The sequence below is a fragment of the Monodon monoceros genome, unplaced genomic scaffold, assembly GCF_005190385.1.
Source record: "Monodon monoceros isolate NGI ecotype Baffin Bay Population unplaced genomic scaffold, NGI_Narwhal_1 Super_Scaffold_6, whole genome shotgun sequence".
Lineage (NCBI taxonomy): Eukaryota > Metazoa > Chordata > Mammalia > Artiodactyla > Monodontidae > Monodon > Monodon monoceros.
Genome location: NW_021703783.1, coordinates 2,145,713 through 2,171,316, shown reverse-complemented (window position 1 = coordinate 2,171,316; position 25,604 = coordinate 2,145,713). Strand labels below are relative to the sequence as shown.

The 25,604-nt window shown below is 45.1% G+C and overlaps 2 protein-coding genes across 26 annotated transcripts in view; one reads left to right on the top strand and one right to left on the bottom strand.

The window, feature by feature from the left end:
• The window catches only part of WNK1 (WNK lysine deficient protein kinase 1), a 133,649-nt gene extending 125,042 nt beyond the window's left edge, over positions 1–8,607 (top strand). For all 15 annotated transcript variants that reach the window (XM_029204588.1, XM_029204578.1, XM_029204576.1 and 12 more), the window contains 3 exons: positions 389–583; positions 6,879–7,066; positions 7,489–8,607. In XM_029204588.1, coding sequence (XP_029060421.1) covers positions 389–583; positions 6,879–7,066; positions 7,489–7,806 — 701 coding nt within the window. In that variant the 3' untranslated portion in view covers positions 7,807–8,607. The remainder of the gene's footprint in view (positions 1–388; positions 584–6,878; positions 7,067–7,488) is intronic.
• A 3,963-nt stretch (positions 8,608–12,570) lies between these two features.
• RAD52 (RAD52 homolog, DNA repair protein) overlaps positions 12,571–25,604 on the bottom strand; it is a 55,977-nt gene continuing 42,943 nt past the window's right edge. For 8 of the 11 annotated variants that reach the window (XM_029204970.1, XM_029204968.1, XM_029204973.1 and 5 more), the window contains 6 exons: positions 25,439–25,532; positions 25,129–25,256; positions 23,468–23,586; positions 22,539–22,614; positions 14,555–14,778; positions 12,682–14,416 (listed from right to left, as the gene is read on the bottom strand). In XM_029204970.1, coding sequence (XP_029060803.1) covers positions 14,140–14,416; positions 14,555–14,778; positions 22,539–22,614; positions 23,468–23,586; positions 25,129–25,256; positions 25,439–25,532 — 918 coding nt within the window. In that variant the 3' untranslated portion in view covers positions 12,682–14,139. Of the gene's footprint in view, positions 14,417–14,554; positions 14,779–22,538; positions 22,615–23,467; positions 23,587–25,128; positions 25,257–25,438; positions 25,533–25,604 lie in introns of all 11 variants that reach the window. The other 3 variants (XM_029204976.1, XM_029204974.1, XM_029204975.1) reach the window with 3 other exon arrangements.

The following is a 25,604-nucleotide window of genomic DNA, read 5'->3' as shown; positions in this document are numbered from 1 at the left end:
CTAAGCAGAGACTGTCTCTGGAACCAATTTGTATCATGATCCAACTCAGTGTTTATAAGAGGGTAAAAAAGGCAATGCTGAGATTGCAAAATGGAATTCTCTCATGTCCACTGCACGTGCTAGTCTTCTTACTCAGCTTAGACTTGGAATCATCCAAGTTGTCTATGGCTCAGCATCTTCAGGGATGGGGTCCTGTAGCCCTGTTGCCTGTTGAGTCTCCTGCTACATCTCACTTCCCCTCCTGTCAGTGAGACCCTTGCTCTTTGATCTCTTATAGTTTTTGGCCCATTATTAATCCGTCAGTGGGACACATTGGAGGAAAGACAGTGCCTGTCAGGTGCGGTTGGAAGCTGTGCACGTTCCCTCATGCCGCTGTGTCTTTTGGCAGGTAACCTGTCTGGCCAGAGTGCAGCTTCAGTCTTGCACCCGCAGGAGACCCTCCCCGCTCCTGGCAACATCCCAGAGACGGGGCAGAATCAGCTGTTACAGCCCCTTAAGCCATCTCCCTCCAGTGACAACCTGTATTCAGCCTTCACCAGTGATGGTGCCATTTCAGTACCAAGCCTTTCTGCTCCAGGTCAAGGTAAGAAATCAGAGCAGCCAGCATCTTCCAAGAACATTAAAATGGACATATTGCCATATGTGGGACAAAAGCCTGGTGAGGAACCTGTTCAGGTGGGTTGGAGGAGCAGCTGACCAGGAACCAGCCGCACGGTACCCACATGATTCTTTGGGCTGTAAGGGGAGTGGGTGGGATCACTGCTCCCATCGGGTGGAAATAGGTTTTTTCAAGGGACTACAGTAAAAAGTGACACCTGTGCCCTGTGAAGCCTCAGTGAGATGAGTGACTCCTTTGGGATTTGGAGCTTATGCTTTAATACTAGACTGGGATTTCCTGGACCACATTCTAAGGAGTTTTAGCCATTTCTGAAAGTTAATGCATTTGATTAGCCAGTGTAGACTTCTAAGATTTCTAAGTATGAGAGACACATACTAAAATGAATTCAAGTCCATTCAAGTTTTTACCCATAATCTACTTCCCAAATATAGGTTAATAAACAAATGTTTAATAAAATGATCACTCAGAACATTCCTGTAGAGGAAAGACCTTCTGGTAACATTAGATCTAGAAGCTGAAAGGAGTTGGGCATGTGGGTGGAGAAGAGTGAAATCAGGAATCTAGATAGTGAAGTAGGTGCTTTCGCCACAGTGCCACAGAAGTTAGGCGTTAGGCCGCCTCCCAGCAGGATGAGTGTCCTTGGGGGAGGCGCTCGGTCTAGGCAGGTGGCGGGACTGCGGCCTGACCCTCCTGCCCCACGTCCAGGCCTGTCCTGGAAGCTCGTACCTCTGTGTGCTGTCCTAGCGCATCTCACTCTCCAGCCTCGGGTTCTAAAGTCTCGTAGCTGTGTTCTGTCTCTTCTCTCCCCATTCTTCCCTGTTCTTCCCCTCTCACAGGCTGTGCGAAGTTTAACTGTGCGTCTGAGCAGGTGACGTTCAAACCTGGTGGCAGGAGGACCCGATTTCTGAGTACGCCCTGCTTGGCTCTTTGTGTGTAACACCTTTACTCCTTCCTTGTCCTTGTGTTTCTGCCGCTTGGATCTGTTGTTTCACGCAGTCCATGTGCATTTGTCTTGGCTGAACTACTATTACCCTCAGAAGTTTGGGTCTCTGTTAATTATGATAAAAGATGTAGAAATAACAATAGGTTTCTGTAAACATCAAAATAAGTTTCTGGAAGAATTGCCTCTTCCTAGGCCCATGACAGAGGGCACGGGGTCGCTCAGCATAGCGAAATCTGGGCTCACAGTCCTGCTCAGCACTGCCCCCTGCTGTGGCATTAGAAGCCACAGAAAGCATCTTGGCCACTGGTACCGGGGAAAAGTTACACCCTATTTTTCTCTTCTTCTTCAGAGTAGGTTGGAATCTTTTTTTTTTTTCCCCTCAATTAAGCATAACCATCTATCAATTGAGAAGATGCTAGAATCTCTTCATTGGATGTTTTCACCACCACTACCCTGTAACTCCATGAAATCAGAATTTCAGAAAGGGTTTCAGTGTAGTTCTTATAAGGCTTACTAAAGACTGAAGGGCCAGCACCTGCAAGCAAAAATGGGCTTTTTAACAAGAATGCTGGGATTTCTCAGCTTTCTTCCCCTGAACAGGGCACGATAGCAAGTCACCCAGCCTCTCCAGCCCAGCTCCCCATGTGTGGAATGCAGGTGGTCCCACACGAATCAGATAAGATCACCTGCACAAGACGTTATTTCTCTCTGATTAAACCACACCTGCCTGGCACGTAGCAGGTAGTCGGTAAACGTATGTTGAAATAAAAATTTTTTAAACAAAAATAAGGCTCAAGTAGAAAACCTTTGTTAGAGTTCAGGTAAAGATCTTCTCTGCTAAGGCCTCAAACTTCTGATGTGGTTACTGAAGTGCTTTTTAAATGCATGTGCTCGGACCATCGTTGTTTCTGAGTATGGTTCAGCACTAGTCTAGGGCTGTTTAACAAAGAGGGAGGTGGAAGGCTTACCCAATTTAGTAGGGTTTTTTTTGCAGTACGCGGGCCTCTCACTGTTGTGGCCGCTCCCGTTGCGGAGCACAGGCTCTGGACGCGCAGGCTCAGCGGCCATGGCCCACGGGCCCAGCTGCTCTGCGGCATGTGGGATTCTCCCAGACCGGGGCACGAACCCATGTCCCCTGCATTGGCAGGCGGACTCTCAACCACTGCGCCACCAGGGAAGCCCCAATTTGGTAGGTTTTTGAGCACTGAGATCAGTAGCTTTTCTGGCAAGGCTAGGCTGGACCAAGAATATTAGCTCCTTGACACTTAAGTAAGCATTTAATTTATATGTCCAGCTAGAAAGAGGAAAAGACATTAACAGTAGGAGACAAGTGTTTTGAAATAAAGTGTGATGTGTCAGGCCTGTGTTATGTAGCCTGAAATGTCTACGAGGGAAGAAAGAGAACCAAGGCTTTTTTGTGAAGGAAGTGTAGTGTGACAGGTACCACTTCAGATTAAATAATTCAGTAAATTCTCATCACACTCTTAAAGGTAGGTGGTATTACACTGTTGTTCAGGTGAAAGTGATTAGAAGTATTAAATTTTATCACTTCCTTTTGGGTCTTAAAATTAGAGGCCCTACCTCTGTTGAAGGCATGTCAGTGTACATCACATAAGCCTTGATGAACAAATCACAAGAGGCAGGTTTAAAGCAAATATGGAGGGCCCATGGTTAGGACTCGGCGATTTCACTGCCGTGGCCCCAGGTTGAATCCCTGGTCAGGGAACTAAGATCCCATCCTGGAAGCCATGCAACGAGGCCAAAAAAAAAAAAAAGGAGCAAAAAAGCAAATATGGAAAGAGAACCGGGGCTCACAGGCATGGGGTCTTAACTAGTCTCCGATGCTTTACTCTATGCTTTCAAAATAGATAATGGTTTGGGAGCACGGCTTGGCTTAATGCTTTATTTATGTTCAAAAGTTGCTTGTTTTCCACATATTTTTAAAGATTTTTCTAGGAGGGAAAGGGTTAGTATTGTGTGTCTAGGATGTGGAAATAGAGTGTTAGCCAATTTAAATTAAAACTGTAACAATGGTACCATCTGTCAGCCTCCTGTGGTAGAATTGTTAATGCATTTAATTGAGTGCTTTGTTAACAACCCGGCAAGAGAAGCAGGAGCGGGGGACAGGGTCGGTGGAGAGACTGCGTGGGTGTTTGAAATTCAAGCAGTGAGACCCAGAGAGAGACTGGGGTTCATCCCGAACCTTGGTGCAGGGCATCGCTCTTCTAGGTACAAAGACTGGGTGTGGAAACTCACTTCTGCCAGCCGGGAACCAGCAGCCAGGAGGGTCCATCATACAGAATGGCATCTGTGGCAGGGCTCCCGGGTCCCTCCAGTCCGTCTCCCCTCCTGCTTTCTCTTGCTGGGACTTTGTGTGCTGTTTGGAGATTCTAAATATTTTACACTGATGTTTCCTTATCTTTAACACATTGCTCTCTCTTTGTGCTTCAGGGAAGATGGTGAAAAAAGTCTGTCCTTGCAACCAGCTCTGTAGTAATTATCCTTTCTTTCTGTTACTTCCGGCCCTTGATTGCAAAGGCTGTTGCGCTTGAGGTCTTTGAATCCCGAAGCCTCATGACTCTCGGACTCCCAGCTCCCTTCCGGCTAGTCCTGCACCCTTTTCTGGTGTCGTCTTTAACATGCTCAGTTGCTGCCACTGGCTGTCCTTCCAGATTCAAGGTCGCCTCACAGTGCTCTCATTGATGGCCCCGTGCCCTGGCTCTGTGACAGCTGTGGGTGGAGGCGCCTGCGGATGTGCGTAGGGGCCTCAGGGAGGCCTGGCTCCTTGGGAGAGAGTCCTGTAGTCAAAAACGTGCGCCCGGCGCTGTGCGCCCACGGGGATTCGGCTGGGACCGTGGCCTGCGAGAGCCTGGGCCCTCACATCGCAGTGGGAGCGGCTGCTGGGCTGCTGAGGGCAGGGACACTCCGTGTAGACAGGAGGCTTCTCGTGAGAGCGAGGACAGTTCAGCAGCCCAGCAGCCACCGAGAGGCCCCTCCAGAAAACTCTGTGCTTGGGAGACTGGGCAGTAAGCTGTGGCTCATAGGCGTTGTTACTAGGATCCGGCGGTGGGGTGGGGGCATGTATTACGGCAGGAGAACATCAGAAAGTGAATTTCTGGTGGTAAAGGATGCACGACTTTTAGAGCTTTCAGCAGAACTGAAGAAGGTTCAAAGGATAGTCATATCCTCTCAGGAAGGCGAGCAGCATTCTCAGAAATACCTGCGTTACCAGTGCTCCTCAGCGCTCTAGAGCACGCTTTCTCTAGAGCTGCAGTGGGCCACACGCACTCCCCGTTCTCCTGGGCTTTATTAGCCAAGTCAGCTCTTCCTGGGAGTTAATTCCTGGTCAGAAAGGGATGTGTGTGTCTGTGTCCTTTAATGGGAAAGCTATTTTCAGAAGCCAGAATGAGAAGGTGAACTGTGAGGCTGACTCTCCCCCGTGGTGTAAACCCCACATTCAGAATCCAGTGCCGTGTGACAAGAAGAGGCCATAAAGGGGCCTCAGCATCAGCGGCGACTGGCATGAGACCAGAGGGTGTGGTTCTAGCATGAGCAGTTTGTGGCCGGCAGTGCTCAGCTCCCAAGCTTCTGAATTTGGCTTTTGACAGCTCTGCTCGCTTGTGATTATGTTTTGTTTTCATCGTCTCGCTCACCATCAAGCTCGCGAAGCAGCTGTCATTCAAGGAGGATGGCGGTCCTCATGCATGTGATGTGCTTGCTCTCGGGATCTCGCCATTAGCACGACCGCCATCCTCGCTGCCTGCGCTTCCCGCCCCAGTGCTGTCTCACTGCTGTTCGAGGAACGCTGTCTCCTGTGCTTTTCCACTTTGCACCTGGGCCTCCTGTTCCACAGGGAGCTTACTCTTCCCTTTACACGGTGTGTGTGATAGCAGCCCCCGTGGCTCTGGCGGGCACTGAGAGAGTGAGCTGACAACACGTGCAGTCGGCCCGGCTTGTCTTGCCTTGGTGATAAGAAGCACGTGCCCGTCGCACTCTGCAGCTTCACCTCAGAAGAGCTGTTCCTCTAGGACACGTGTGCTCGGGTGTGCCATTCCTGGGTGGCAGGGTGCAAACCGGCCTCGAGAGCAGCAGTGGATTACGGGGGCTTCTACATGGCAGAGTTGCTTCCGGTGTGCTGCTGTGCCCTGGCGCCGCTTGGCTCTTGAAAGCAGGAAGACGCACGCATTTAAATGCCTAGCCTGGCAGCACTGGGGGTCTTAAGTCCTAGTGGCTCACAGCCTACCCCGACAGCTTTCATTTATTCTGCAGCAAATGTGAGATCTGGTAAGAAAGTGGGGGGTGACGGGAAAACACAAGACGTGACTCTTCTTTCCCTCTTCCCTAAAACTCGCCTCTTCGAATAATCGCCAGTGTGCCCTCCAGCAGAGCCGAAATCAGGCAGGACACAGACTCCTTTCTTTCTCGTCAAACCATAGAAATAGAATTCCTTCATCACAGCCCCACAGCGTCCTCCCCCTCCGCACCCCTGCCTCAGCTGGGCGTGCATGAGAGTGCTTGCTCTTCTGGGGAGTGGGGGCCGTAGAGGCCTTGAAGCAGCGGAACTGAGGTCATCTTTGGGAAGCCACGCCTTCCTGGAGCTCAAAGACTCAGGCACACCGTAGAGAGCCTTCCTCCTGAGCGCTCCTGGTTCTTTACTCAAAGGAAATGGGGAGACGTTGAAGCCTTAACTCTCGCAAGTTTGCGTTTGCAGTTCATGTTTATGGGTCCAGGTGAAAAAGGTTTCCGACCAGAGCACGCTTTCTCTTGTCGCCCCTTTCTGTGAAAGAATGGCTGGCTGAAGACCATGACGGTCCCACATGGTTTGGGAGCCCATCTTTCCTGGGGCTTGTCTTTGCCTTCCTTTAACTCCTCCATGAACCCTGCCCAGTGCTCCAGGGATCCCCTTCTCTTGCCCTGTTCTGCAGCATTCTGGAGCAGCCAGCCTCACTGGCCACACCGCACAGCTCTCCTCTCCCCCAGGTGATGCTGGGCATAGAGGCCCAGAAGCGAGTGTCTGCGCTCCAGGATGCCATGAGAATGGGCAGGAGGAGGTCCCCGCCCTCTGTGCCTTCCCTCATCCGGAGTTGCTCAGCCTCGTCTGGAGCTCCTGAAGAGAACCTGTTTCCATTAGCCTGTGGTGCCAGAGCATTTGGCTACATAAGAACCTTGGAACCTTCCTTTTCTTGCATGGCTTCCCACTTCACCCTCCCCATTCCGTGGTTTGCCATTCATCATCCTCGGAACTTTTTCCTCTCCCTGAAATTACAACCCAAGCCTCTTTTAATGGTTGTACTCTGTTTCTTCTTCTGACTTTAGGGACCAGCAGCACAAACACCGTTGGGGGAACAGTGAACAGCCAGGCCGCCCAGGCTCAGCCTCCTGCCATGACGTCCAGCAGGAAGGGCACGTTCACAGATGACCTGCACAAGTTGGTGGACAACTGGGCCCGAGACGCCATGAATCTCTCAGGCAGGAGAGGAAGCAAAGGACACATGAGTTACGAGGTCAGTCTGCCCCTTTTGCCATTTTCCGGATCCATCAGAGTATCAGTGAGCCATGTGTCTCGCTCATATGAGGGACCTTCTCCAGTAGCTCATGAGTTTTAACACTTTTAAGAAAACAAGACAAAAATCACCCAGGTCCCCTTCTAGTTTTCCTGCCCTGAATCCCGAGCTCTGTATCAGTCAGCTCAGTTTTTTCTTCCCTTTTCCTTTCACACTCTGAACTACACACACACGACACCACCCACCTCCAATCAGAACAAGTATTTGATAAATATAAAGAGCCAATAATTATGATGGAAGGTTGTCTGGGTGTTGTTTTCAGTGTCCCCTGCAAGATGAGAGCAGCCCGCTTCTGGAATTTTGTCTCAGTTCCACCCATTTCACACCCACAGCAGCTTCACGTGGCATTGTTCTCTCCTCAGGGCCCTGGCATGGCGAGGAAGTTCTCCGCACCTGGTCAGCTGTGCGTCTCCATGACCTCAACCCTGGGTGGCTCCGCCCCCATCTCTGCAGCATCAGCTACCTCTCTAGGCCACTTCCCCAAGCCCATGTGCCCCCCGCAGCAGTACGGTTTCCCAACCCCCCCCTTTGGCACGCAGTGGAGCGGCACGGGCGGCCCAGCAACGCAGCCACTTAGCCAGTTCCAACCTGTGGGAACTGCCTCCTTACAGAACTTCAACATCAGCAACTTGCAGAAGTCCATCAGCAACCCTCCAGGTTCCAACCTGAGGACCACTTAGACCTAGAGGCGTTGACGGAGTAGATTGGGGGCAGGAGGTGGAGTGGTGAGGGGCCGGTGGAAGGGGGATGGGAAAGGAGCCTACCTACTAACTACTAGCGCTGCATTTAACTGGTTATTTCTTGCCAGACAGGAAAGTGTTTAATACCGCTTAGAGCCCTCAGAGTGGAGAATCTCCCTGTGCTTTCACCGTTTATTGGAGTGGGATGAGAAGGAAAGAAAGAGCAGGTTTCTTGTGTATGCTTTGTTATCTCTCCCCAACAGTGAGCGCTTGGAAAGAGAATCGTGTTGATCAGAAAGCTTCTAGAGAGCTCAGTGGAAGAGCAAAGCCCATCTGTGTTCTCAAGTAGTGGGGCTCTTAATCTTGTTACCCACCGCAAGTCCCTTATCCCCTCAAGAACATAAACCGCAAGACAAAAAACTAAACTATTGGGCTCTCTCCTACCCTGTCCCCACCCCAGCCAGTCTTTAGAACCCAGTGAAAACAGCAGGGGACAGAGGTTCCAACCCTCTCACGATAGGTCATGAGTGCTTTAAGCAGATACTATTCGCAGCTTTGACTGCAGCATTAGCCATTAGGAAAACAAAAGTAAGTTCCCTGCGGACATGTAACTTTGCCATCAGTTTTGATGTGGAAACACTGTGATATATAAATGTTGTTGGACAACAGTAGTTTTAAAAGTAAGATATGAAAGGTTTAAAAAGTTGAAAAAAGCTAGTTCTGTCCTTTACCTATTGAGACTTTACTTTCTCCTTTGTATTTCCATTGTATTAGATAAATAAATGTGAATGTAAAATTGTATAAATTACTGTACTTGAATACTTCTGTTCTCCCAGTATTGCTTGCTGGATGTTTTAGTGCCTTGGACTTCTATTGCTTCTGCCGTTAACATCAACTTTCTCATCAGACCCCAGTCAGCAAAAGGGCGTATGGAAGGAAACCTTGGGTCCATGTGACCCAGCAGTGGATTATGCAATAAGGAAATTGAAGGAGTATTTTTTTTCAAGTCATTCAACAATTTTGTCTAGAGCAGGTGTAAGATGAGCAGGTGAGAAGTTGACAGTAGTGGTCAAAAGCAGAAAACTCTGTTTCAGGACAGGTGAGGAGGGGTGTTGTCACAAAATGGGGCAATTTACAAGATTGAGCGTGGTATGCGATAAGTGATGAAAGAAAAAGAAAGACTACGGGATGGGAGAACAGACTTGTTTTGAAGATAGGTGATGCTTGGCCAGTGGCTGCCATAAGCCTTACTTACCTGAGCTGGGCTTGAGCAGAGGAGACCTGGAAGAAATGGCTGAATATAAAGGGAAGGGCACGGGGTGGGGTTGTGGGGGGGGGGGGCGCTAGTTTTTAAGCTGGGAAATATGATAGTGAAATGTCACAGATGGAGAAAGTTGTTCTAAGAAAAATCATTTGGATTGCTTCCCTCTTGGTGCAGATGTCCCGTGTATTTCTCAGCTTGGGGTACTGTAGTTTGTGGAAAGTGGACCCACATCTGAATTTAAGCATTGTAGGAAAGAATGCTTATTCCTACCCACTTCCTATATAACGTCCAAATGGTTGCAGGATCGTAATCTCTTGCGCCACCTTATTTCTAGAATTAGCAGCTGATATTCTCACGTTCTCTGTAAACAGATATTCCCCTGAAGTAGTAACTGCAACCAACCAGTATTATTTAGTGCTGTGCCTAGTTGTAATGGGCAGTTCTGTTACTTTCAGAACTTTCAGGAAATACACTCCTCATTGCCTGAGTTTGGGATCTCTCTTCTCCCAGAAGGTGGGGAAAGAAGCCAGGGCTCTTAATTTTGGGGTGCTTCTTGTCTTGACTCTTGAGCTGGGAAACTGACCTATTCCAACCTCTTACCCACCTCAGTGGCACATCCCAGGAATCCCCATGACAGGAAGAGCCTGGATGGCTGTCCTGTCCTCTTTAAGTTAGCCGAGACCCCAAAGATGCAAATGAGAGCTGAAGGTTGTAGGAAGGTAGAAATGAAAAGGGCAGGCGTTCCAAGCTTTGCTTCAAAACTGTTTACTTACTTTTTCTCTGCTTATAATCCTCGGGAGATGACAAGAGTAAGGACAGAACAAGAAGCGCCAAGGAAGTGGGGAACGGACCCCTGGGCAAGGAGGCAGGGCTTTGCAGCAGAGGAAAGAGGAGCCAGAGTGCAGCACGTGACTGTTTTGTTTCTTTGGTTTAATCATTTTGAGATCTCTTCACTCACTCACAGGTGGAAAATAAGAACTGCTTTTATTTACTGTTTTTTCCCCTCCTGTGGATGAAATAACTGAAGCCTAGAGGAATGAACCTAGTGCTACTGAACTGTTTAAATTATTTTTGTGTTAATAGTACACTTTGAGTATCTTTTTCCACATTAAAAAAATTCTTTCTGAATTATAAGTGTTTTCCTTACATTATTTAACAATGTACAGTTTAAAAAAACAGACTCAATTCAAACCTTGGGGATTCTCGGCAGCCCGTCAACCCGTGCGTTTGGGATAAACCCCGGGGGTCACGCTTTCTGCTTCCGTTTGTTACCTTTGTAGATGAAACCATTCAAATAAACCAAACTTGCTTTTCTTGAGCTGTGGGGTTTCATTTTCAGCACGTCTTTTTCGTAATCTCATTAGCTCTGATTTGACTTGTGTGCAATTTATAACTGGATTCCTATCTCCAGGACCTTTTTTTTTTTAACAGCAGTTCTGACCTGAACTAAGATGCTGCAGACAGGCAAGATATATTTTCTGAAGACCATGGTAAGGATATGAAAATCAGAAGATGAACCTACGCCCAAAGCTGTGCAGCTCAGGTGAGGTGGCGGGAGGTCAGGGAAAGCCCCGTGCTCGTCTTCCAGAGGCGCGGCGGTGGCCTAGGGGCACAGCTTCCCAGATGGGCCTGTGCTCCAACAAACTCAAGACTGGGTACAAGGCCCAACCCAAAATGCCCTTAGAAAGTAAAACTGCACACTCATTAGTTGGGGGAAAGGATTATGAAACATCTAAACACTAAAAGAATTTGTTAAGGTGGGTGATAATCGCACATCCGAAATAGCTGAACAGCTGCTTATGTCATGCAGATTTTGGTGGTTTTCCAGTACATATAAACGTTGTTTACACTGTAGCCTGCTACGTCTGCAATAGCATTATATCTAAAACAAACAATATATACCTTTTTTTTAAGAATATATTTTTAAAAAATATTTATTTACTTGGCTGCACTGGGTCTTAGTGGTGGCATGCGGGATCTAGTTCCCTGGCCATGGATCGAACCCGGGACCCCTGCCTTGGGAGTGTGGAGTCTTAGCCACTGGACCACCAGGGAAGTCCCTAAAACAAAATATACTTTAAAATGCTGTTGGGAAAACGCTCAACAACACAGGATTGCCAAAAACCTTCAATTTGTTGTTTAAAAAAAAAATCTGCGAAGCGCAATAAAAAGAAAGAGGTATGCCTGTTTTGTTACAAAGTAGGATTTTATTTTGCTTTCTTAAAATGCCTTTTCTTTGGTCTTAGATTATTTCCTTATTAGGAAAAAATGGAGGTAGTTTCATGATGAGCCTATAAGTGACAGATGGTTGTAGATGAGTGGCAGCGAAAGGGGTCAGAGGTCACACAGAGTGACATACCGCAGGCCGCTGTTGAGGTTGGTGCGTGGGGAAAGTGGCCACTGTGATTCCTAGAATTTCTACCTTTAGTAACATGAAAGCTTAGGAATAAATAGTGAAGAGCCAAAGAAAAGGTGGTGTTTAATCTCCGCAGGGCTTCCCAACCTGCCCAGCTTGATCTGCGTCAGGTTCCGATAGTGAAATCCTCTAGCGAAGTTGAGCATGAAGCAAGGTAAATCCCCGGAGGTAAAGCTCATTCCCTAGGAATGATGAGTCATTTCATGACCAACAAGCAGTTTTTGAAAGTCCCTTTGTGACAGAATCCAGTGAGGTGAACGGAGCCTTGGTCAAGATGGATCCAATTTCCTTTTCTTCGTGTCCTGGTTCTTCCTATATGAATCATAGTCTCCTATGGAAGAGAAAATTGTTCACATACAGCTGCCATGATGTAAAAATAAGGAATAAACTGACAGCTAAAAACTTCTGAATCCTATTAGTTACTGTCCTACTTTAAAGGCCAAGAATGACAGTTGTTATGAGGGGGACAGGTCCCTCTGTTAACACTAGACCGAGCTGCAGTAGCGATCATGACAGGCCTGCTTTCAAGAGGAAAGCTCTTAATGCAGCCATGCTTCAGTGTCCCACTTCTATCAGCTAGAAAGAGCTGCACCTCAGGTCAGGACGCCAAGGAAGACTTGCAACTCTTAATCCAGTTACACTCCATTTTCTTAGACTGCTACTGGTCTGGCATGAGTCCCCTCCAACTTCTTAAAATGGAATGTCATTCTTTCTTTAAGATTCGTAGAATTATATATACCCAGGTTCTCCCTTCCATTTCTGCTCCTAAAACACTTTGCTACCTGTTATGTGTTGGTTAAGGTTGTAAGTTTGAAGGTGCCAGGGTCCAGATTTTGCCTGTGGATTCTGGTGGCAAAGGCTCTGTGGGGTCCTGTTCCGGGTCTCCATCTCATTCTGCAGGACGGCGGTGGCAGGGGCCTGTGGCGGTTCTGGTTTAGACAAGGGTTTGACCACACTGTCCCCTGCATCTAGAGCCATGTCCCACATTTCAAGACTGTCTGCAAGGACACAGGTCACAAGCAAATGCAGCATCAACAAACGAGGTGCTGGAAAAATAACAGGTCGTGAGAGGTGCCGTATCATGAATGCTCTATACGATGGCGTTTGGAATTTCTCTTTCCCCAACCCATGAAAGTACACCAAAGCCTCTCGCAGGTCCGGACAGTAGAGGCGTTGCCTATGTGTTATCAGTCAGCACTTTCTACAAAACCAACGGAAATGAAGATATTTTATGCCTCTTTTGAAATGTATTTGTGACGACGGAAAGTATGCAGCACAGTAACTTACAGACACTTGATAGGTATTTACTGATTAGGACCGAAGCCATTCCTTTAGCCCTCCTGACCTGGAAGCACGTCTGTCTGGGTGAGCGGCTCTGAAGCAGCAGTTCCGGCAGGTGGCACCGGTGGCAGCACTGCTGCAGAGAAAGGACAAAACCACGTAACCGAGCTGGGCCGGGGGCGGCCTTGGAAGTGCGTGCAAAGCCACCTGGGGTTACACTCGTCGGCGCGGCCAGCAGAACTCGGGACCTTGCATCCTGGTCCTACCTACAGATCTATATAAAATAGGACTGACGATACTATATTCTTTCTTCTCATCAAACTGCGAAAAAAAACCCTGAGAAGTTTGTTTCTCCTTTAGCAGAAACGGAAGAGTTATTGTAAGCCGTTTTGTCCAGTTTTTACTATTGGAAGCTATAACCCTTGTTCAATCAAAATCTTAAGCAGAAATGAATATGTAAAACCAAGATGATGACTGTGTGATTCGGGGTGGGGGAGGTCCTGGAGATGACTCCTCCTCCACCCCTGACCCCCAGAGCTTCCGCAATGGTTTGGAAGCTGAAGACCTAGAATAATAATTCTTATTAAGACCATCCCCAGCACAGTAAGTTTTTTGGGGTTTTTTCCCCTACATTAACCTCAGCCTGCCAGTACTGCTGAGGGGAATTATAAAGAACTAAACATGAAGCAAGTCCTCGGAACCTTCTTCGTAATTTTTAGGGAGAAGGTGGGCAAAAATCCACTTGGTCTTTCTTTGTTTCTAGTCTCTGAGAAAGACTCCACGAAAATCTGTATCTACTACTCCCACTGAACCTGGACTCTGAAATAAAAAGTTAAGGGATAAAGAATTGCCAAAAACCCATTCTCTTCAAACCCAACTTTGCTTTATGTTGAGAGACAGCTCAGGGGCTTCCCTGGTGGTGCAGTGGTTAAGAATCAACCTGCCAGTGGAAGGGACATGGGTTCAAGTCCGGTCCGGGAAGATCCCATGTGCCACAGAGCAACAATGCCCGTGCGCCACAACTACTGAGCCTGCGCTCTAGAGCCCGTGAGCCACAACTACTGAGCCCACGTGCCACAACGACTGAAGCCCGTGCTCTGCAACAAGAGAAGCCACTGCAATGAGCCCGCACACCACAACGAAGAGTAGCCCCCGCTCACCACAACTAGAGAAAGCCCCCGTGCACAGCAACAAAGACCCAACACAGCCAAAAGTTAAAAAAATATTAAAAAAAAAAAAAAAGCTCAGAAAGGCTTTCTCATGTACACGTGGCCAAAGTAACTGAGGCGAAAAGAAGCTCTGTCCCCTGAGACAAATAGTTCCAGGTTATGTCAGGCCCCGTCTCCTTCGCCCAAAAGACCAGTGCCTTCCTTCAGTCACGGGGAATGGTGAGGCAGGACGTGACGGTTTGAGCCCGTGGCCGCCTCTGTGCTGTATGTGGACCCGACCTGCTGCGGAGTGGGGAGAGCAGTCGCCCCCAGAGCCCGTGCTCCGTCCTCTCACCAGGACCCTGCTTCTCGGCAGGTGGGCCAGACAGGGGTTCCTGCTGCTGTTTCTCCATCTGCTCCCGGAACCGCTGCTGCAGCTGTCTTTGCCGGAGCTTCCGCTGGTACGTGGCATTGCTCTCTGTGGCAGCGGAGGTCGGGCTTCTGCATCAGGAGAGCGACAGGGAGGTGAGTTCCTGAGCTAACTGGTGAGCAGCAACACACAGCTCCCAAGGGAGCACACGGGCCAGCCAGTGTGCTGGCTCTGAAGTGAAGGCAGGAGTGGGAGGCAGGGGGAAACACCTGGGAAGGAGCAGGGGCGGGGAGGGCACGCAGCCCGCACCCGGAGCTGCTGTCCTCGTCCCCTGCATCACAACGTGGTGGCTTGGTCTGCAAGGGGACGTCACCTCCTGTGGTTTGGGGGGTCCCAGAGTCAGGTTCTGTCGGCAGCTGCTATATCTGGCTTGTTCCACAGATGGTTCAAAGTCTTGTCTCTTTGCTTTAGTTAAATCCACTTCAAGAGGCAGCTAATGAGGGAAAAAAGGGGAGAAAACTTCTTCCAACTGCTCTTCCCCTTCCTCAAGGATCTAGATACCTGAAAAATGGCATTTCACAATCCTCTATCCATCATTCCTTCTAGGTCCTAAGAAGCTGGGACAAGGGATCCATAAGTTCAAGTCATTTTAATTATATGAGGAATAAAACAGTTTCATTTTCCACCTATGCCATTATGTATTAATGAAGTTTTGATAAGGAATCATACTTCAGTTTTTATTGAGGGCAAATGCTCTGTAAAATCTAATTTGAATCTTTTCTCGGCAACCAGATCTGATGCCGTCTACTTTTTTTTTAATGGAAATGATCACACATCATCACACTACAGAAACCCAGAGATTTTTCACTTGGGAGAACTTCTCTCTCAATAATATGATGCTGATAGAATAAAGGAACATGAGGGATTGAGATGACTACATTTTGGATAAAGATAACATGAAAATGAAAATTATACTGTGAGATTTCATACTGACATTGAGAAGTAAATAAACAGGGCTTCCCTGGTGGCGCAGTGGTTGAGAATCCACCTGCCGATGCAGGGGCACGGCTTCGAGCCCTGGTCCGGGAAGATCCCACATGCTGCAGAACAACTAAGCCCGTGCGCCACAACTACTGAGCCTGCGCTCTAGAGCCTCTGAGCCACGACTACTGAAGCCCGCACGCCTAGAGCCTGTGCTCCGCAAGGAGAGAAGCCACCGCAATGAGAAGCCCATGCACCGCAACAAAGAGTAGCCCCCGCTCGCTGCAACTAGAGACAGCCCGTGCGCAGCAACGAAGACCCAACACAGCCAAAAATAAATTTATTAAAACAAAAAAAAAAAGAACTGGACAGTCATATGCAAAAGAATTAAACTGGACCACTTACACCATACACAAAAATTAACACTGGATTAAAGACCTGAAACCGTAAAACTCCTGGAAGAAAATACAGGCAATAAGCTCCTTGACATTGGTCTCGATGGTAATTTTTTTGTATTTGACACCAAAGAGCGAAAACAACAAAAGCAAAAATAAACAAGTGGGACTATATCAAACTAAAAAGCTGCTGACAGCAAAGGAAACAATTAACAAAGTGAAAAGGCAACCTACTGAATGGGAGAAAAAGTTTACAAATGATGTAACTGCTAAAGCATTAACATTCAAAACGTATACAGAACTCATACAACTCAAAAGCAAAACCAAACCAAAACAAAACAATCCAATTAAAAAATGGGCAGAAGATCTGCATAGATATGCTTTCAAAGAAGACATACAGATGCCCAACAGGTACATAAAAAGATACTCAACATCACTCACCATCAGGGAAATGAAAATCAAAACCACAGTAAGAGAGCACCTCACACCTGTCAGAATGGCTATTACCAAAAAGACAAGAGACAACAAGTGCTGGTGAGAATGTGGAGAAAAGGGAACCCTTGTGCACTGCTGGTGGGACTGTAAACTGGGATAGCCACTATGGGAAAAACTATGGAAAACAGTTTCCTGAATAAATTAGAAACTAGAAATAATAATAATTATAATAATAAATTAGAAAACAGAACTAGCACATGATGCAGCAATTTCACTTCTGGGCATTTATCCAAAGAAAAGAGAAACAGTAACCCAGAAAGATGCGCTCCCCCATTTGCACTGCAGCGTTACTTACAGCAGCCAAGACACGGAAGCAACCTAAGTGCCCACCGATAAAGACTGTAGTATATATATCTACAACGGAACATTATTCAGGCATAAAGAGGAAAATTTTGCCACTTGCAATAACATGGATGGATCCTGAGGACAATACGCTAAGTGAAATAATTCAGAGAGAAAAACAAATACCATATGATCTCACTTATATGTGGACTCTAAACAAACAAACAAAAACTGAGCTCATAGATAAAGAGAACAGACTGGTGGTTGCCAGGGGTGGGGAGTGGACAAAATGGGTGAAGGGAGTCAAAAGGTACAAACGTCCTGTTATAAAATAAATAAGCTCTGGGGATGTAATGTACAGCATGGTGACTATAGTCAATAACACTGTATTGTATATTTGAATGTTGCTAAAAGAATAGATCTTAATAGTTCTCATCAAAAAAAACTGCATCTACGTGTGGCGATGGATGTTAACTACACTTATTGTGGTGATCATCTTGCAATATATAAAAATACTGAATCATTATGTTGTACAACTGAAATATGCAGGCATACCTCAAAGATATTGCAGGATTGGTTCCAGACCTCCACAATAAAGCAAATATAGAAATAAAGCAAGTCGCACAAGTTTTTTGGTTTCTTAGTGCATATAACAGTTGTGTTTACACTATACTGTAGTATGTTAAGTGCGCAACAGCATGTCAAAAAAAAGCAATGTACATACCTTAATCAAAAAATAATTTATTGCTAAAAAATGCCAACCATCACCTGACAATGCAGTTGCCACAAACCTTCAATTTGTAAAAAATGCAATTATCTGTGAAGTGCAATAAAATGAAGCACTATAAAACAAGGTATGCCTGTAATGTTGTATGTCAATTATATCTCAGTTAAAAAAAAAAAAGTCAAAGACAGAGAAATCTTGAAGACAGCAAGAGAAGAGCAAATCATCACATACTGGAGTGCCTGCCTAAGATTATCAGATTTCTCAGCAGAACTCTTACAGGCCAAAATGGAGTGGGATGATATATTCAAAGTCCTGAAAGAAAAAACTTAGCCAAGAATAGTGTATCCAGCAAAAGTATCCTTCAAAAATGGAGAAACTAAGATTTTTTTCAAATAAACAAAAGCAGAGCGAGTTCATTACCACTAGACTTGCTCTACAACAAATGCTAAAGGGAATCCTTCGAACTGAAACAAAAGGATGCCGGGCAGCAACATGAAAATAAAAAGTTCTCCAGTAAAGGTAAATACACGGGCAAAAACGGTAACCTGTATCATCATAATTTTGGTACATGGAATTTAAATGAAAAAAACCATTAAAATTATATAATGAATACAGATATTAAATGTAAAAACCATTAGAACTTTCATAACAATCTATGTTAGTGGACATACAATAATATGAAGATGTAATCTGTAACATCAATAACATAAAGTGGTTTTGTAAAGGACTAGAGTTTTTGTATGCAATTCAAGTTATCAGTTTAAAATAGAATGTTATAACTTTAAAATGTTTCATATAATTGCAATGGTAACCACAAAGAAAATATCTATAGGATATACACAAAAGTAAACAAGAAGGGAATCAAATCATGTTACTACCAAAAGAATCAACACAACACAAAGGACAGCAGTAAGAGGAAAGAAGGGACAAAAAAAAAAGCTAAGCTACAGGACATACAGAAAACGATTAACAATAAGCCCTTCCCTATCAATAATAAATGTAAATGGATCAAACTCCCCAACCAAAAGCCATAGATTGGCTGGATGGATTCAAAAAACAAGATACAACTACATACTTCCTACATTAGACTCACTTCAGATCTAAAGACATAACACAGGCTGAAGGTGAAAGGATGGAAAGAGATACTCCATGTAAATGGTAACCAAAAGGGAGCAGGGGAGGCTATACTAATATAAGAAAGAATAGACTTTAAGTCAAAAACTGTTACAAGAGACAAAAGAGGACATTCTATAATAATAAAGGGTCAATTAACTGTGAAGCTATAACAATTATAAATACTTATATACCCAGAGCTCCTAAATATGTAAAGCAAACTTTGACAGATTTGAAAGGAGAAATACACAGCAAGACAGTAATAGCAGAAGACTTCAGTACCCTGCTTTCAGTAATGGATAGAACCAAACAGAAGGTCAATAAGGAAACAGAAGATTTGAACACTACACACCATATGGACCTAAGACATATAGAGAATATTCCACCCAACAACAGCAGAATATACATTCTCCTCAAGTACAAATGGAACATTCTCCAGGAGAGACCACATGTTAGGCTACAAAACAAGTCTTAAATTGAAGAAGACAGAAATTATACAAAAAAAATCTCTGCTGATCACAATGGAATGAAACTGGAAATCAATGGCAGAAGGAAAAATGGAAAATTCACAAACGTGGAAATTAGTACTTTCTTAAGACAACCAATGGGTCAAATAAATCACAAGGGAAATTAGAAAATATCTTGAGACAAATGAAAATGTTGAAAACACAGCACACCAAAACTTACATATGCAGCAAAAGCAGTACTAACAGGGAAGTTTCTAGCTGACACAAGCTAGGAGAAGATAGGAAATAAAGCTTAGGGCAGGGCTTCCCCGGTGGCGCAGTGGTTGAGAGTCCGCCTGCTGATGCAGGGGACACGGGTTCACGCCCCGGTCCAAGAAGATCCCACGTGCCGCGGAGCGGCTGGGCCCGTGAGCCATGGCCGCTGAGCCTGCGCGTCCGGAGCCTCTGCCCCGCAACGGGAGAGGCCACAACAGTGAGAGGCCCACGTACCGGAAAAAAAAAAAAAAATTATGAGAATACTATGAACAACTGTACACCAACAAATCAGAGAGCCTAGAAGAAATGGATACATTCCTAAAACACACAAGCTACCAAGACTGAATCATGAAGAAACAGAAATAGACCAGTAACTAGCAGAAGAGTGTATTAGTAAACAAAAACCTAACAACAACAACAACAACAAAAAGCCCAGGACTAAATGGCTTCACTGGAAAATTCTACCAAACATTTAAAGAATTAACACCAACCGTCAAACCCTTCCAAAACACTGAAAAGGAGGGAACACTTCCAAGTTCATTCTAAGAGGCCAGCATTATTCTGATACCAAAGCCAGGCAAAAACACTATAAGAGGAGGGTGGAAAAAAAGACACTACAAGAAAACTATAGACCAATATCCCTGATGCATATTGATGCAAAAATCCTCAATGAAATACCGGCTCACCAAATTTAACAGCACGTTAAAAGTATTATACACCATGACCAAGAGAGGTTTATTCTTGAAATGCAAAGATGGTTCGACATACACAAATCAATCAATGTGATCCATGAACAAAACCACCTGTTCATCTAAATTGATGCAAAAAAAAAAAGTCTGACAAGATTCAATATTTTTTTCATGATAAAAACATTCAACAATTAGGAATAGAAGGAAACAACCTCAACATAATAAAGGCCATATATGAAAAGCCTACAGTTAACATCATACTCAATGGTGAAGACTGAAAGCTTTTCCTGGAAGATCAGGAATAAGGCAAGGATGCCCACTCTCACTACTTCTTAACATATTGGAAGTCCTAGCCAGAGCAATTAGGCAAGGAAAAGAAATAAAAGGAATTCAAATTGGAAAGGAAGAAGTAAAATTATCTCTAGTTGCAGATTAGTTGATCTTCTATGTAGAAAACCCTAAAGACTCAACAAAAAAAACTGTCAGAATTAATAAACAAATTCAGCAAAGTTTCAGGATACAAAATCCACATAAATAACAGCTGTGTCTCTACACACTAATAATGAACAATCAAAAAGTTGAGACAACAATTCCATTTACAATAGCATCAGAAAGAATAAAATACTTAGGAATAAACCTAACCAAGGTGAAAGACTTGTACACTGAAAACTATGAAACACTGCTGAAAGAAATTAAAGAAGGCACAAATAGATGGAAAGACTTCCCATGTTCATGAACTGGAAGACTTAATATTGTTAAGATATGCATACTACCAAAGTGATCTACAGATTCAGTGTAATCCCTATCAAAATTCCAATGGCATTTTTTGCATAAATAAAAAAATTCACCTTAAAATTTATAAAGAATCTCAAGGGACCTCAAATAGCAAAAATAATTTTGAAAAAAAAAAATTGGAGGACCTCCTGATTTCCAAACATATTACAAAGCTTCAATAATCAAAACAGTATGATACTGCCATAAAGACAGGTGCGTAGGTCAATGTAATAATACAGAAAGCCCAGAGATGAATCCTCATGTATGGCCAAATGATCTTCAGCAAGTGTGCCAAGACTACACAATGGGGAAAGGAGTCTCTTCAACAAATGATGTTGGAAAAACTGAATATCCACATGCAAAAGAATGAAGTTAGACCTGTATCTTACATCATATACAAAAATAAATTCAAGATAGATTAAATACCTAAATATAAGACCCAAAACTATAAAACTCAAAGAAGAAAACACAGGGGAAAAACTTCATGACATTGAATTTGGCAATGATTTCTTGGATGTGACACCAAAGTACAGGCAACAAAAAAAGCAAAAATATACCAATGGAGCTATATCAAACTTAAAAGGCAAGCTATGGAATGGGAAAAAACTTTGCAATCATATCTCTGATAAGGAGTTAATAGCCAGAATATATAAAGAACTCCTACAGCTTGACAACAAATAAATCAAATAGCCCAATTACAAAATGGGCAAAGAACCTGAGTAGACATTTCTCCAAAGATGATACACAAATGGGCAATAAGCACATGAAAAGATGTTCAACATCACTAACCATCAGAAAAATTCAAATCACACCCATTAGGATGGCTACTACCAAAAAACAGAAAATGGGGGCTTCCCCGGTGGCACCGTGGTGGAGAGTCCGCCTGCTGATGCAGGGGACGCGGGTTCGTGCCCTGGTCCGGGAAGATCCCACATGCTGCGAAGCAGCTAGGCCCGTGAGCCATGGCCGCTGAGCCTGCGCGTCCGGAGCCTGTGCTCTGCAACAGGAGAGGCAACAACAGTGACAGGCCCACGTACCACAAGAAAAAAAAAAAAAGGTTAAAATGGTAAATTTCATGTTATGTGTTTTTTACCACAATGTTTTAAAAACGGAAAAAACTACAATATCCCTCATAAATATAGATGCAGAAATCCTTAACAAAATATTAGCAAACTGAGTCCAATTATATGTAAAAAGGATTTAGAAAAAGGACAGAAATGGAGTTTTTTTGTTTTTTGCAGGACGCGGGCTTCTCACTGTTGTGGCCTCTCGTGTTGCAGAGCACAGGCTCCGGACGTGCAGGCTCAGCGGCCATGGCTCACGGGCCCCGCTCCGGAGCATGTGGGATCTTCCCGGACCGGGGCACAAACCTGCGTCCCCTGCATCGGCAGGCGGACTCTCAACCACTGCACCACCAGGGAAGCCCCAAGAAATGGAGTTTTGACAGCTGCCAATTGACACACACCTCTATTACGGGCAGCACAAGAAAAAGAACCCCTCAAGTACCAGAGAGGGAAGGCTGCCCAGGGTGGCGGCACTGCAGGGACCCAAAGAGCCACAGGTGAAGCAGCCACGCTCCACCAGGCAACAGGAATGCTCCGGAGCCTGACTGGCCCAGGCATGCTAAACTCCAGACCCCATTCTCCGAAGGCAAACGCGCAGATCACATGACACGCAACTACAGAAACAAGGGAGATCTAAACCTTAAAGACACCCGAGCTAAGGAAGAGCAGGAAGGCTGAACACGTGAGGCTCTGAGTGTTTGTAAGAAATGGCAGTGCTGCAAGGGATCTGTGCTCCTTCTGTCTCACAGACCACTGCCAAGCACGGTTCTCTCTACATAAGAGACAAGTAACACAAATGCTCCAGGCTTCAATTTCCTCATTGGTACATTAAGGTAATTGGTTCCTGCTGGCTCTTGTGTTCAAAGACGTCTGAAACACATTCCAGACCCTCTAAATAGCCAAGTCTTCACCTTTTCTCTCTCCGTCACCAAGTACTCACTCGTGACACAGAAGCATCATCAGTTACTGCGCCTTTACTGCGACGCATTCCACCCCCCACTTGCAACATACCTGGTGTGGGAGCTTGTTTAGCGACCTCAGGTAGTCTTTGTCCAGAATACAATTCCCAAGTGCATTCCCGAAACTTCTACGGGTAAGAAAAGAGGGGAACGGGGTTGAGAACGTTATATGTGAATATCAGAGAACAGAGCTACAGCCTTTGTACAAGCTGCTTCTCAACACAGCAGAGGAGATGGACTCTGATAAGCATTCAGAACTGTTCATTACGCATGTGCATTAGGCGCTGAGAATACAGCAGTGAGCACAGCAGTCACAACCCCGCCCGCAGGAGGGGCAGTGGGCACAGAAAGCCTGAGCAAGCGCTCACAAAATCGCACCAGCTATACCTCCCAACGCAGAACACGAATTCCACAGCAGAGAATGTTTCCCAAGGACTGCTCCAATTCCCCAGTAATAGTGAGCATGCACACTTTAGGGGCACAGACCTCCACGACCAAAGTTCTTTACTTGGGACATCTGGATGCCCCCACAGGTTATGGTATTGCAAATTTTTAGTGCATGTTTTACATGTATTTTTCTGGTAATTCAATTCTCAAAGGCATCTATGACCCCAAAAAGGGTTAAAAACCCTGCTCTATGAAACTAAGCTAACTATGTTACATATACATAATGAAGAACTGTGTAGGTGTATTAAAGAGAATGAGGAAACAATCTATGTGCTGTGTGGACAGGTCTCCAAGACACACAGCTGATGAGAGGGGTGGGGAAGGCAAGGTCAAGTACAGAACAGAGAACACAGGATTCTACTACTTATTCCCCAAAAAGTGGGCCCTCAGCATAAAGAAGCACTGGGGAAAGACAGAAGAGAGCAGGAAAACAGGCTGCACAGGGTCAAGGGTGGGAGGAAGACTTGTGTTATTTCGACTTCTGAACCACGTGGGTGTTACAACCCAGAGCTGAGAAGAACAGGATCTGCCTACCTCAGTGCTCGCTTCAGCCCATCGGTCACTGCCTCCTTCCTCGCCTTTTCCAAAGACAAGGCTTTGGACTTGAGGCCCTCACTAACACCATAGCCCACGTCCTCGTGATACGAACCATCCTGGGGACAGAAAAGGAGTTCAGGGTCCAACGTGAGGAGCTGCAGCCCTGTCCCTGGCTGCAGAGCTCTCCTCTTCCTCAAGCATCAGTGTTCAGACTGGTTGGACAGAGCCCAGGGCCTGGAACACAGGTGGAGTTGCCAGAGTCCATTTCCAGGGCTACTTCCTGGACCGGATCTGCCTAGAGATGTGCCTGTGCTCCAAGTGCAAGACAATTCTCCTTCCTCTTCACATAACTAGGCACACACCTGACCCGCCCCACATCTTACTAAGACACATTACCCACACTATGAAAACCTCTGGGGCACCAAACCAAAAATTTGAAATATTATATTTAACAGATTCTAATGACTGGATAGCAAATCCTCTCACAAGTCAGGTGGCACCTGTTTCTCGGCTTCTACCAAAAGTAAAGGTGGGCCTGATCAAGCTGTTAGCTGACAGAGAGCTGAGTATAATGTTTGATGATAGCATTGTGATTTCTGATATATAACTCACAAGTAGTCAAAGAAATGAATGACACTGTAACGAAACTCGTTCATTCTCAGTTTGTTTATGTGAATAAGGTTTTCGGTAGTATTTATAAAAATAAGTCAGAATAGAATTAATGCTAAATGTTTAGTCTAGGAATAAGTAATATTAACTATGGATATACAAACTAACTGAATAGAAAAAAACAGCTCATCCATCTTATCAAGAAATGCATTTTCCATAAAATTTTATTAAATATAAATATTTTGATGTAGTTATGTTCTCTTCAACGTAAACACAACTGACTAAATTGTGTATTAATAGCACCTGTAATATCAATAGTAACTCAATCCAGAAGAAATTTCTCAATAGTTAGAGCCTTAAAATCACTGGAAACTTATCCCCTAAAATTTTTACACACACACACACACACACACACACACAAGTATAATAAGGTTATCATTAATAAAAGATTTTCAATCATATATCTTATATTAGGATAAAAGCCAGAGGGGAAGTGGAATGGAAATACGTGTTCAAGAAGGAACAACGTAAGATATCTGATGACCAAAGAATAACTTGCTCAAAAAAAAGAAAAACAGGGACTTCCCTGGTGGTCCAGTGGTTAAGGCTCCGTGCTCCCAATGCAGGGGGCCCAAGTTCAGTCCCTGGTTGGGGAACTAGATCCTGCATGCCACAGCTAAAGACCCTGCACACCACAACTAAGACCCAGTGCAACCAAATAAATAAATAAATATTTAAAAAGAAAGAAAGAAAGGAAAAGAAAAACAGCTTGCGCATGTATTATTTTTAAATGGATGACAGCACTTAATCCTCTGTGGTATTTAGAATACATTGGTACGTGTTAAAAAGATGTAACAGATTTATTTTAGAATGTAAAATTTTACAATATGCCAAAACATACACCCTTACAACTGTTTATATATATGGTGAAAACTGAGTCAACTTAAAAACGTGCAAGAGAACAGAGTTCCTCAAAATTCTCTTAGGGGCACATGAGGGAGGATGTCTGAACAACCCCACCCCCTCTCTGGGCCCCGAGGCCTCCGTACCTGCTCACTCTCCCACCTGCCCCGTGCCTGCAGGCAGCACGTCCCCTCCATCACCCTCACCTTCAGCTGGACTCTCACAAACGCACAGACGCCCACGTAGAACTTGCCATTGTTAAGGTCAACAAAATCTAGGAGTGGGAAAGAGAACCAGTTGAAGAGGATACTGATCCCTGTGCCTCACCTGTATTCCTCCTGCTGGCGACTGAGCACACCTTCCCTAGGTCCTTGCCTACAAAACACTCCTGCCAGAAGTCAGCCAATGCCGAGGAAGGGAAACGAAGCAGCAGCCACTGCCAGGAAGCATACTCACCCACGTTCTGTTGTGTGATAGAGTGTGCCCAGCCATTGTAGCCAAACATCTCATTGGCCAGATTAATTACCCTGTGACCCTCGATGTAACACACCTGGAAAAAAAATTTTAAGAAGAAAAAAAAAAACTTGTTAAAATTCCTTGCCATACTTAAATGTGGATCAAA